This window comes from Limulus polyphemus, unplaced genomic scaffold (genome assembly GCF_000517525.1).
Source record: "Limulus polyphemus unplaced genomic scaffold, Limulus_polyphemus-2.1.2 Scaffold654, whole genome shotgun sequence".
In the NCBI taxonomy this organism is placed as follows: Eukaryota; Metazoa; Arthropoda; class Merostomata; order Xiphosura; family Limulidae; genus Limulus; species Limulus polyphemus.
Genome location: NW_013666264.1, coordinates 72,135 through 84,494, shown reverse-complemented (window position 1 = coordinate 84,494; position 12,360 = coordinate 72,135). Strand labels below are relative to the sequence as shown.

General features: G+C 30.3%; 1 protein-coding gene across 4 annotated transcripts in view; it reads right to left on the bottom strand.

Moving 5' to 3' along the window:
- The window catches only part of LOC106459728 (MMS19 nucleotide excision repair protein homolog), a 94,001-nt gene that overhangs the window by 29,036 nt on the left and 52,605 nt on the right, over positions 1 to 12,360 (bottom strand). For all 4 annotated transcript variants that reach the window (XM_013919383.2, XM_022386266.1, XM_022386267.1 and 1 more), the window contains exons 13-16: positions 10,105 to 10,183; positions 9,406 to 9,613; positions 3,599 to 3,696; positions 3,083 to 3,208 (exon numbers count right to left, since the gene is read on the bottom strand). In XM_013919383.2, the coding sequence (XP_013774837.2) occupies positions 3,083 to 3,208; positions 3,599 to 3,696; positions 9,406 to 9,613; positions 10,105 to 10,183 (511 nt within the window). The remainder of the gene's footprint in view (positions 1 to 3,082; positions 3,209 to 3,598; positions 3,697 to 9,405; positions 9,614 to 10,104; positions 10,184 to 12,360) is intronic.

Sequence of the window (12,360 nt, the reverse complement as noted above, 5' to 3'; positions counted from 1 at the left end):
TATAATGCCCCCACGGTTGAAAGGGCGAGCACGTTTGGTGGGACTGGGATTCGAACCCGCGACCCGCTGATTGCGAGTCGAGCACCCTAACCACCTGGCCATGCCGGGCCTTTTCTGATGGAGATGAAACTAATGGTCAGAGATCACTGATTGCAGGATCTAGATTGATTTGAAAAGGTTGAACAGTGTTTAGATTAGCAATCTGTAGTTTTGGGTTTTTAGAACAAAGTAAAATCAACCCAAGCCAGATACATAGATAGCTGGTAGGAGTAGCATGCAAAAATCTGAAAACTATTAAAACAACCTCTATTGACATATTTTATTGACATAGGATTGATTTTGTACGCATAAAAGAACAACAATGCTTTAAAGCTATCTTCAATAGAAAAATTATTTTTGACCTTATTTTTCTTCAATTTTATGTTCGTGTCAATAAAATTATGTATAAACATCCTAAAATAAAATAAAAACATGTGTATTTGGTATCAAATAAAATAATAATTATTCAAAAAAAGAATATTGAATGTGCTTTGCCTTGTAGGTAACCCTCTGTGTTAAAAAAGTAACACATTCATCATTAACCCCATAAATCCACATTCAATTTCCAAGAGCTACTCATCACACATGTATACCCTAATGGGATGACCTTCAGCTGATGTACAAAACAGAATAGAACAGGTAAAATTGTACCAGTCATGGAGTATCTATTATTATAACTTAATGTACTTAACAATACTTTCTCTATACACTTTTCCTAATGCAAAGTTTGAAATCAATGACCCCTATTATTGCTGTTAAATACAGCATTCATATAGAACATTTATGATATCTGAATAAAAGCATACTAAAGTTTATCCCTTAACTCCATCAGTTCCAGGTGCATCAATCCAATGCACCTGTTATATAGTTTGTTTTAATGCATTGCAAAAAACGAACTACTGGATGAAATAATTTGAAACTTCAGATATTTCTACAGACTATGTTGCTTCTACATATAAAATATCTTATTTTTAAATGTGATATTCATATGAATTCTGTTGAAAAAACAAAATAATGACATTTATTGTAGACTTTAATTACCAATTTTTGTGTCTTTCTACTTTCTTTTAAAACTTTCCTTGAAATTTTATTTTATAAAACTGAAATTTTATTAGTTTTGATTTGATAAAACATTGCATGCAGTTTCAACACGTTTATAACACTGGCATACAATAAAAATAACTTTTTTATCATACCAAAATTTCAAGTAACTATTCTTTTAAGTTGTTAATCAGGAGGTTTCACTTAATATATATGGTTTTAAACTATTTTATATTTATTTATGTAAATGTTTTTTAAATTCTTTTTGATGATTTTCTTTGCCCATTCAAGCAAGTACTTAGACTGTAAAGGCTTATTGTAAACAAGGCCTAACAAAGCAGCCTCACTGAAGAAATAAGACTTGATACAGTAAAGTGCAAAATGATGTGACTAAGTCTACCTCAGCTTGTTCTATGAAGAACATTTATTTTCCCATCATACTGGAACATCATGATTCAAATGAAGTATACAATGATAAATAAAGCTTTTTGAAATCCTTTAAAAAAATCAGGACTGTTTCAGAAATTATTCCCAAACATCTTTTCTTCTGGTAACATATCATGAAACTAAGCTTTTGTCACTTTAGAACCATCTCTATATGAGGTTTTGGTGAATTGGAAGCCAAATTGGTTTATAAAGTTTAAAGGAACAAAAAATAGCTTTCATAACATGTTTAAGTCATTAGTCTGTGACTTCTTGAAGCTGAGATAGAGGTAATTACATTCTACCATGATGAAAACTCTGATCTGAGTAAGTTTGCAAGAATGCTTTCAGGTATACACTAATACTACATTACAATCAATAATGCAAACACTATTACTACATTACAATCAATAATGCAAGCACTATTATTATATTACAATTCAATAATGATTTCAGTTATACATTTAATAAATTACAACAATTTTTGGGAATGAGACATCAGGATCAGAGCAGCAGATTGTTTAGCTGAAAATTTATAATCTCAGTATGTGCCACATTTAATTAGCAAACAAATAAGAACTAAAACTAGTATACTTAGTACCAATTTAAACTGTTTGCACTGTTACTATAAAACCCTATCATGGTTAATGATACTGTGTCATGATATAAAAGACTGTTTCGTTTAAATATTAGTGATTAATTTATATTTGTGAGTGAATAATGTATTTTTAAGTTTTGTTATAATAAGAGTTAAAAGCAGATGATTGTAGAAGGTTTTGTTAATAACTAATTGGTGTCGAGAATATAGAAAGTGGTGATACGACTATGTAAAAAAAGATATAAATAGCGTGAGACAAGTGGGAAGCAGTAGACAGACAACAATAGACAGATAATAGCAAAAGAGAATATAACTGTGTGAAGTTAAGTACCATAGATGTGATAGGCCTAACATTTAATATGTTATAGTGAAACTAACAATATATAAAAAAAGATAAGAAGGATAATTTTATACCATCAAAACGTGGTTCTAAGGTAACTGAATCAGCCTGGGTATACTTTAACAAAACTGAACAGAGGATCTTCAGAAGAACGACCAAACGAATTACAGTAACTTGCACCACAACTGTAAGTGAATCACACACAGAATACTAGTACGATAGTTATATAGAGAAGATAGTTCGACTTGTCAACTGAAATTCTAAAGTAATTGAATACGCCTGAGTGGATTTTTGACAATAAGAGAACTATACTTAAATAGTGTTTATGATATAACTGTAATCTCTATATTGTGAAGACTTAATTGTACATATGTTTAACTTGTTCCGAATATATATATATTATTAGGTTTTCAAAATCTGACATGCTGTTCTTGTGGAAAATTTTAGGTTTCTGTAGTGTTATAATGCTTGTAATCAATGTTTTATCTGTGTGTAACTATTAATTTATTAGTACATTTTCTTGTAGTTTTTCTATTTTTCTTTGCTCCATATGTTTCACACATCAATTACCAAATAATGTAGATTTAGTAGAAAAAAATATGAGATGGCAAAAAAAAAGTACTTTCAAATGCATACCTTACCTACTTTATTCTCCTTTATGTATTTTACTAATAGCGGAGCTATCATATAAAATGTATTGGAATGACTAGCTGCTGCAGCTAGGCTATCAAACACAAAATCTGTCCTCCTTGAATCACCAGAAGGCCCTACATTGAAAAAGTTTGAATGAATAAATGAAGGAAAAGAAAGAATTCATGCATCACTGTAGAAAGCTACGGCTCAGTGAAAATTAAAATTGTAATGATAAAATTAACACAGAACTGTTACAACTTAATAGATACTTATGAATGCTTTACAAAGAACATCAGTACAGATGTATGTGTATCAGCTTCAATATTTGTTTAAGAAAAATATGTAACATAAATATAACACTTTCAGCTGTTGGGATAAAATGAAAAAAAAATATATATTGAAAATATTCCTAATTCAGACCATTTATTTAAAAAAAAAACAGACTTAATGATATTTTCTGGGATACATTATATAATCTTTCACACACACAAAAAGCAAGCTATAAAAATGTGTTGTGATCTTACCAGATGATACATAGCTCATAAGATGTGGTATAATTTTTTCTTTGGTAACATGGGGGTAGTGAAAAGTTAACTTGGATATTAAGTTGACACTATGTTCCCTGAAAATGAAATTGCTTAGATTAAACATACTAATAATTGAATAAAAATGAAATAGAAAACCAATAAATATATCTTGCAGGGAATAAAAGGTATAATACTGTTATTAACAAAATATCAGTGATTTCTTTTCTATAATTTCAAAATATGCAACTTAAATTAGGATATTTGTTTTGTAAAATCAGAATTGGTGATTGTTTGAAGAAACATCAATCATCTACAGATCATATTATCCTTTTTCTTTTCAATAGTCTAAATGTTAATAGAGAAATAAGATATTTATTGTATTTATTTTACCAATGAACTTTAAGAATGTAGATTAATGAATACTAACTAAAATATATAAAGCACATAATCCATGACACTTTTCTAATGACTATGAATTCAGCATTGCATAAAACTACTAATTTTTGTCTATCTTCCTGACAATATTCAGTCCATCATTTTCCTTTGTTCTCAATGTAATATAACACAAATCTTACTCGTAAACATTTTTAATTTTATACTTCACCCTTATGAAACTAGTTTTTAATGTTTGTAAGAAGATTTATCCTGAAATTCAATTTTAGCACAAATTGATTAACATAAAACCATATCAGTGAACTTGAAACTGCAACTTATAGACACAATCATCATAAACACAATTCGAATCTTTTGTCCAGATTTTTTCATTAATATAACAGTTTTAAAATAATGTTATCATTTTACCTGTCGTAAAAAACATGAATGATTTGATAGTTTAATACAATAATTTGAAGAAAACTGTTCTTCATTGCTGGTTAAATGAATTGTTTTCCTGAATAAATATTTCTGCACTACACCTAGATGTATTAGTGAATTAGAAAAAAATCACCATTTCTGTCAAAGAATTGCAAATATTTCATAAATATAGTTGTATGTGTATCACAAATACTATAAAAAACACATGCTATCCTGAGTGCATTCCCTTCAAACAGTGTAGTTCCAGGAAGAATGTGGTGTTTATTTTATTTGCATATTTTTCATCCAAAATAATGCTACAGCATAATATTGAAGAAAAAATAACAAAACATTTTTATATTTAAAGAAAAAAATTAGTCAGTCATTAACAAAGATATATATAATATATACTTACAAGACCTACACTTTATTGATTCCTTAGATCCCAAATACTTTAAATGTAAGGCATTTTAAATGGTGGAATTTCTTCAATTATGAATACATTAAATAAAAGAAAATATTCCTTTTGCCCAACCTATGATAACTGAGAATACCTGCTAACTTTCTAAATAGAAAAACCTCAATCAATAAATGCAACAGAACTTCAGTGAGGAGCAAAGCCCTTTCAAGAGGGTTAGAAAGCATCCCCATTCTTCCATCAGTGTTTTTCAAATTACATTAAAGTGTTTAAGTGCACTTTATGTATTATAGTGCATTTTAATTGTGAAATTCAGATTTATATTCAAGTTATTAAATTTTAGTGTGTAAAAAACATATACCCACAAGAATGAATTATGAAATAATTTTGACACATGATCATTACAATTATATTTCAACAATTAATGAAAATGTTTTTTTTCTTTGACATTCATGCTCTAGTATGATATGTTTATAAAACAAAGTTTTCGTTTTGGTTGAGACAGACCTATTATGCAAGGAAATACATTCTCATATTCTATTCTTTACTTCAGCAGTGTTTTGAACCTATGTTTAGCAGTCCATGGAGATTAATCCTTTTCCATTGTCAACTGGTACATTTAGGTAGTTAGTAAACAACAGATAATTACAAACCCTGACTTGCTAACAATCACAAGGATGCCAAATTTTTGCAACACATTGTATTATGTGCAAACTCATGATGATGACTTTGAATGTTTATTTTTTTAATATGAGCTTCTGCAACTGTTAATGACATGGTTACAGGCATTGTTTAATTTGTCCCATTCTGGATTTAAATACATAAATTATATGGAAACAAATAATGTTTTTTTTTTAAAACTTTGACAAAGTTTTTAAAACCAATGTTAGCAACCATATGGGAAATGACTGACAAAAATTTGATTTTATCAGGTAAAAAGTATAATTCAGAAAGAGAGGTGAAACACTGAAAGAGTTGATAGGTATGAAATGAGATCTATAAAGTTCTTTAGAACATGTTATTTTAATAATATAATTGGAAATATATGAAGGAATACATACCTTATACATTAAAACTCTGTCTATTCAAAATAAGTTTTATAAAAATTAACTATACACATACATTATCACACTCATATATTCTATGTCAACATATAAAGAAAAAATAATTTACAAGATATAAACATTGCTACAACTTGTCATGCTAATGTTGGTTTGTTCTTTAAAATCAAATTTCAGTGACTTTTACTTGACACACTATTGACATTGATGTTTTTGTCAATGTATCCAAGTTCATTGTGGTACATAAACACACAGAAAAGATTTAACTGGCTGCTCTGTAGATCTTTTTTCCTCCTATTAGCAAGTAGAGCTGGGAAATTTAATCAATTAATTGATACGATTAATTACCTTTGAGCAGCAATTACATTGCTTTCTCAAAATCACAGCTAAAGCGATTCTCACACAAATAAATCAATCTAAATTAGTGTTTCTAATTATTACTGTTTTTTAAGTAATTGTGACTTTGAGGGTCTTGCATCAATTTCCACTGCCACTAAATCTGTTCACCCTGTCTTTATTATTGTAAAGATATTAAGGCTACCTGCCACTGTCACTAGTTTTGAACTGCTGAGTAGAAGCAAGACAACTGGCTGGCAGCACCTACTGCTAACTTTCTGGCTACTTAAGTGTTAAATTAAATTTTTTTTACACTGTGTCAAGTTTCTAACTTATAAATGTGTAAATGTATTATTTAATGGTGCAAATGGTCTGAGCTCCACATGAATTTTTTTTTTCCAGAAATTAATAACTGTATTCTTTAATATTGTACAGGAAGATACAGTTCTAGGTGAGGGGAGTCTAAGCAGTTTGGGACCCCCCCCCCCACCTCTTTTCAAAAATTAATAACTGTATTCTTTAATGTTGTATAAGCAGATACAAATATAGTTAAATCCAGGGGGTACACCCCTACAATTTTTCAGAAACTAATAACTGTATCATTAGTGTTTTTACTTGTTGCATAAGTAGGTGAAGATTTAGGGGGATTCACCCCCTCCATAGTTTTCACAAATTAATAAAAACAGCTAGATGTCCTTAAACTACCATACAGTATCAAAATAAAATATTAGATGTTAATGTTTTTATTTGATTGGGCTTTTATTTATTTTAAAAGTTTTTTGAAGTTTTCTGAACTCAGCACAGCTGAGTCTACATCAATCCATTTAAGGCCTCAGCCAATAATTGATTATTTCTAAGCTAATACAATAATATGAATGTCAGTTACATATTGCCATTATAAACTTTTACATCTTGCCTTTCTTACAGATAATCTAACAATATGTTTAGACTTTGCAGATTTGTTTCATCAAAGTTATTATTGTTTAGGACACCTGCAGCTTTTATAACAAACTTATTACAGAATAAACTTTTTCATTGTTTATAAGTTAGAATTCTCATGAGAAAGATGTTTTTCCTATTGTTGATGTCTAAAATGAGTGAAAATGTAAGTGGTATGACTGTATAAGTAATCCCTTTAAAAAAAATTGAAAACAGGCATCTGGTTTACGAATGCTATAATATTGTTTTCCAAGTATGACTATGAATAATTATAATACTATAATTTTAATTTTAAAAAATTTGGAACACTTTTTTAAACTGTTTATATTTTCATATCATTCACATTACTATATATAAAGATATAAGCTTTGAAATTGCTGGATTATAGCTTGACTGAGCTAATAATTTACAGAATATATTAACGTTATTTCAACTTTGACTTATTTATATTACTTTATGAATATATGATTAATACAAAATACTATGTTAGTACAGTGGAAGTCTCTTCATGTCAAAAATAGTGAAAGTTTCTTTAGTTTTACACAGCTAACTTTTAGAAAGTTAGCCAGTATCATAACCTCACTGTAAAAATGAAATATTGCTGCAACTAGTGTGGAAAAGTTAAACATAGTTATTTTTAGCACAATACTACTGTATTATCAGAATAAACTTTCTAGTTTTATTCTGATTTATTCCTTAATGGTTTTTAAGCTTTTTAAGATACAGTTATACCTATAGCTATCAAAAGTTTTATTTTACAAAATAAATTGATGTTATTCTAATTTTTAACTTGTTTCACTTTAAATTTAGGCTACTTTAAAAATATTCAAAAATACTAGGCTTTTAATTTGGCTAAGTACTTGTTTCCCTAATAAATAAAATGCTTAATTATACATACAATACTAAAGTTAAAGCCCCCAACATTGTCATAAAAATGCATATGAACATGTCTGGAATAGTAAGTCTGGAAAATTGTACACAATATTTTGGCAACAGGTGACTGATATTAAAGTAAGTAAATATTTTATTGTTTCTAAATTTTAAACAACACAAAGTTAAGATTAAAAAAGTAATTTGATTCTAAATTATTGTGAAGACTTAGTGTCCTCTGGATTTTCATATATAAAATGAGTATAAAATTTGTATATGTTAATTCTAACTATATTTCAACAATTTTAACTCAGAAATATTTTAGAATTAAGATTTTGTCTTTTCTGACATTTATTTAGTATAACTGATGAAGAAAAAAAGATCATATTTTCATTTCTGCACAGCTGCAAAGAGTTTTGCATGTAAACAAAATAACCAACATGTTGATTCTTTTAGTTTTTCTGCCCATCCCATTTCTTGATTTTTCTAGCATTTCTTTTACTGTTTTATAGAGACTTTGGTTGACATCTTGTTATGGTACTACATCAAGCAACTTAAACAGCTATAAAGAAAGTTTAAATATGATTGCATAGAAGAATTAAACTATCACATAAAAGTACATTAATATACAGTTTATGGGTTTCTTTTATATTTCCTGTAAATTTTCCATTCATTTATGAATAGTGAAAGTGTTTGTGCATTAAATTATATTTGTTTGAAAGATACAGAAATTTTCTTTAATGAGAAAACACCACATAAGGTATGCTTATGCAGCTTAGAGAGGAACTGAATGGTTAACAAAGAAAACCTTATTACTAGTTTAACATAGTAACAAATGTGCAATTTTTGGAGAAGGTTTTCTCATCATCAGGTACAATTGCATGCTTTAAATGTAACATTATTACCTTACCCATGACAATAAGACATGTTTTCATTATTTAATTATCAAGTAACTTGATTTACAGTAAATCAGTGGGAAGATAACTGCACATTGTAAAAACAAACACAATGCTGGATACATGGTGGTATTTAGTTAACATAAGCATGTCAGTCACCAAATAGGAAATGTCCAGATTACCCTATAACTAAATGTGGTAAAATATGTTTTTCTTTTACTAAAAAAAAAAGTTTTTTTTTTTTTTTCTGTTTTTGTTTGGGGGGAGGGGGTTCATGAGGGTATGTATTAAGCATTTAATATAAATAATCCAGAATTTAGTTCATTACTTAATCTATTAGTAAATACTACTAATCATCTAGTTGTAATAACAAGTATTTAATAAATATTTTGATTAATCAGTGACCAGACTTACAGAAAGAATTATAAACAGTTTAGCTGTCTAAAATAAAAGTTTAGGAATTACAACTGAAAAAAATAATATCATAAATACCTAACTGTTTTACATTTTTCTGACAGACAGAGATGGATAAGATGGTCAGCTAGAAGCTCACAATGTTTAGCTTCCATTATCTTTGGTACTAAAATAGCACTAGAAAGTCCTTGTAATCCAACAACTTGTAGTTTTTCAACTTCACTAGTCAGCACGGAGAAGTACAGTGCTAAAACTGAGTCCTTCAGCTCAAGGTCTATGTTTTGATCTGTTGGGGAGAAAGTAAACTCAGTTCTTTTAGCAACTATTAAATACTCACACGACCATATTTTGACATGTATACAATAATATCTTTCAAAGAAATCAGAAACTGTCGTAATGATTTATTTCTTTTGTAAAAAAAGAAAACATACAAAAGAAAAATGTCCCAATTTTTAAACAATACAGTTAAAATTCTAAATCAAAAAAGTCATGAAAACAAAACAATCTTTTAGTAGTTTTACTGAGATGCATTATAATTTAATGATTATAAATGTGCTTACAGATATTAAATGTTTGAAGTTTTTAGAAGTACATAATAAACAAAAGTAAAATTTTGAAAATATGCTTTTTTATTCTTATAATAAGCTTTTAAAGTTAAATAAACTCTCAAACTATTGTTCAATAGTTTCGTGCTTTAATTTTCAAAGTGTAACTGTTAATACTTAATCTTTTAAAATATATAGTAATTTATACATTTACAAAGAAAATAAGTCTTACCATTTTCAGTGGATGAAAAATTTTTCAAAATATCAATAAACTGGTTCATAATGTCAAGAATTTTTGGTTTTTCTGATTCCTGAAGAAAATAATAAGCAGTGTAAACAGCTAGTTAAAAAATTAGGTGTGTGTGTGTAGTGATCTCATATTTATGAAGTTTTGGACAATTTTCAAAAATATACTTTTTTTGTATACACACACACACACATATATATACAACCTTCAGTATAACAAATGTGTATGACAGAGGTAAGGTTATATGAAAAACAAAAAGTTAAAACTTTTCTTCCTAAAAATGTATTTCCAAGACCTACTTAACTCTGCTTGCATATATAACTATTCTCGTTCAGTGCTGCCCTCTATACTTTTATATTTATATTTTTTCACATGCTACAAGCCTTGCAGTTCCACAAACCCGACAATCATCATGTCTCAACTGCATCTTGCATGTAAATCATCATGTGACAACCCTACACTAATAGGAGTGTGACACCCTCCTGACGCATGTGACTCCTCTATTTGATTCTACTGAACTATCACTTTAAGTTTAAGCAGAAAAAGAAGCACCGTTTTTGGTGGAGAGGAAGAGTGGAAGTGTGAGATGAGGTAAGTACCTATTGAAACTACACATTCAGTATATGAAAATTATAACTTTCAATACAGTATGTTACCTCTTCTCATATATATATAGCTAGAATCCCACATTGAATAAGTGGAGGGACTGATGCAAGGGATAGAAATAAGCATCCAAAAAACACCCCAGAATTGTGATTCCCATTGCAGAGGATCATACATGAGAGGTTGCACCACTTCTGTACCAGATATACTATGCACCTAGTGTAGAAAGAGGTGTCGCATGCACAGGCAGAAAAAGGGAGGAGCACAAGCAAAAGGGAGAAAAAAACCAGTTGGATGGGAATCCGAACCACAATATTTCATAATCTCAATCCCATTGAAGAAAGACCATAGAAGAAACATCTACAGACAGTGATATAGGGGAAACTAAATTGAATGTGCTCCAAGGTGTAGATTGGCTAAGGCACGACGAACTGTACATGGCCAGTCAACTCCAGTCCAAAAACAAACAGTATCAAGAACAGAACTTCCAAACCATGACAGGAGGAGGATCCACACTTTCTTCATCTCAAGTTCAGTAGAACAAAAGCATATACTGTGCAAACTGAGCTATGAAATGGGCACATGTGCAAATCTGCAACGGACCATACATCCAGGAACCCTACATCCAAATGTTGGCAGTAAGAGATGTGCCCATGTGGCAGGTCACATCAAACTCCAATTCAATCAGACTGGCACCCCACTGCGTAATATCATCCTTGGGCTGCTAAACTTCTTTAGGTGGAGCGCAAGAGAGAGAAGCATTGCCTTATCTAACATTATTCTCCGGATAGGAATGCACAGAAGTCAGAGTGCCATGCCACTCTCCAGGTCCTACGGAATGGAAGTGAATGGTCTTTGAAGAAAAATGTAACCACCTCACCCTCTGTATAGAACAACATACAAGCTGGGTGCAACATCAACCTCTGGGACCCACTGCACAGAGGTGGGGCATAATTATTAGTAGACATGTGCAAAATCATCCCCTCAGACAGGACAGTACAGAATTGGAGCTCATCACAAACTTCCGGGTCCCAGTGCATAAATGTAGATCACCTCAATCAATTATATGCAACTACACCCTCCGGATAGAACTGCACAGAAGCTGGGCACAACATCAACTCTCTGAGTCCACTATACACAGATGGAGCACACAATTGGAGAACCACATGCCATCTACACCAGAAGAACACCACCACCCTACTCTCCACTGAATGTATTTTTTTAGTGTTGTGTGATCACATTCAGGAGGATGCCTCCACGGTTTACAATCCAAGTGGAAGGTGACAATGACTCCATACTGAGGAACAAGGGTGGATAAAATGTGGTGGAGAGTCCAAAGGAACACCAACACCTAAGACAGTGCAAAGGATTGGCAGCTCTCCCATTCTGTTTTACCCATATAAGTCCATGAGTTAGTATGGTCTGGAACAGGCATATTAATCAAGCAGATATATTATGAGGGAAAACCTACTAGCAATCTTGTGGAATACCTCATCTCAATAGTGGGCATTATTGTCCCTGAGAATATTGTATTTAATGATTTCATCATGGCATACAGTACAGATTTTAGATATATTAAGTACACCTAGACATGAAATGCTCACCACAGAGCAGAATCCTTAATAAAAAGGGGGGGGG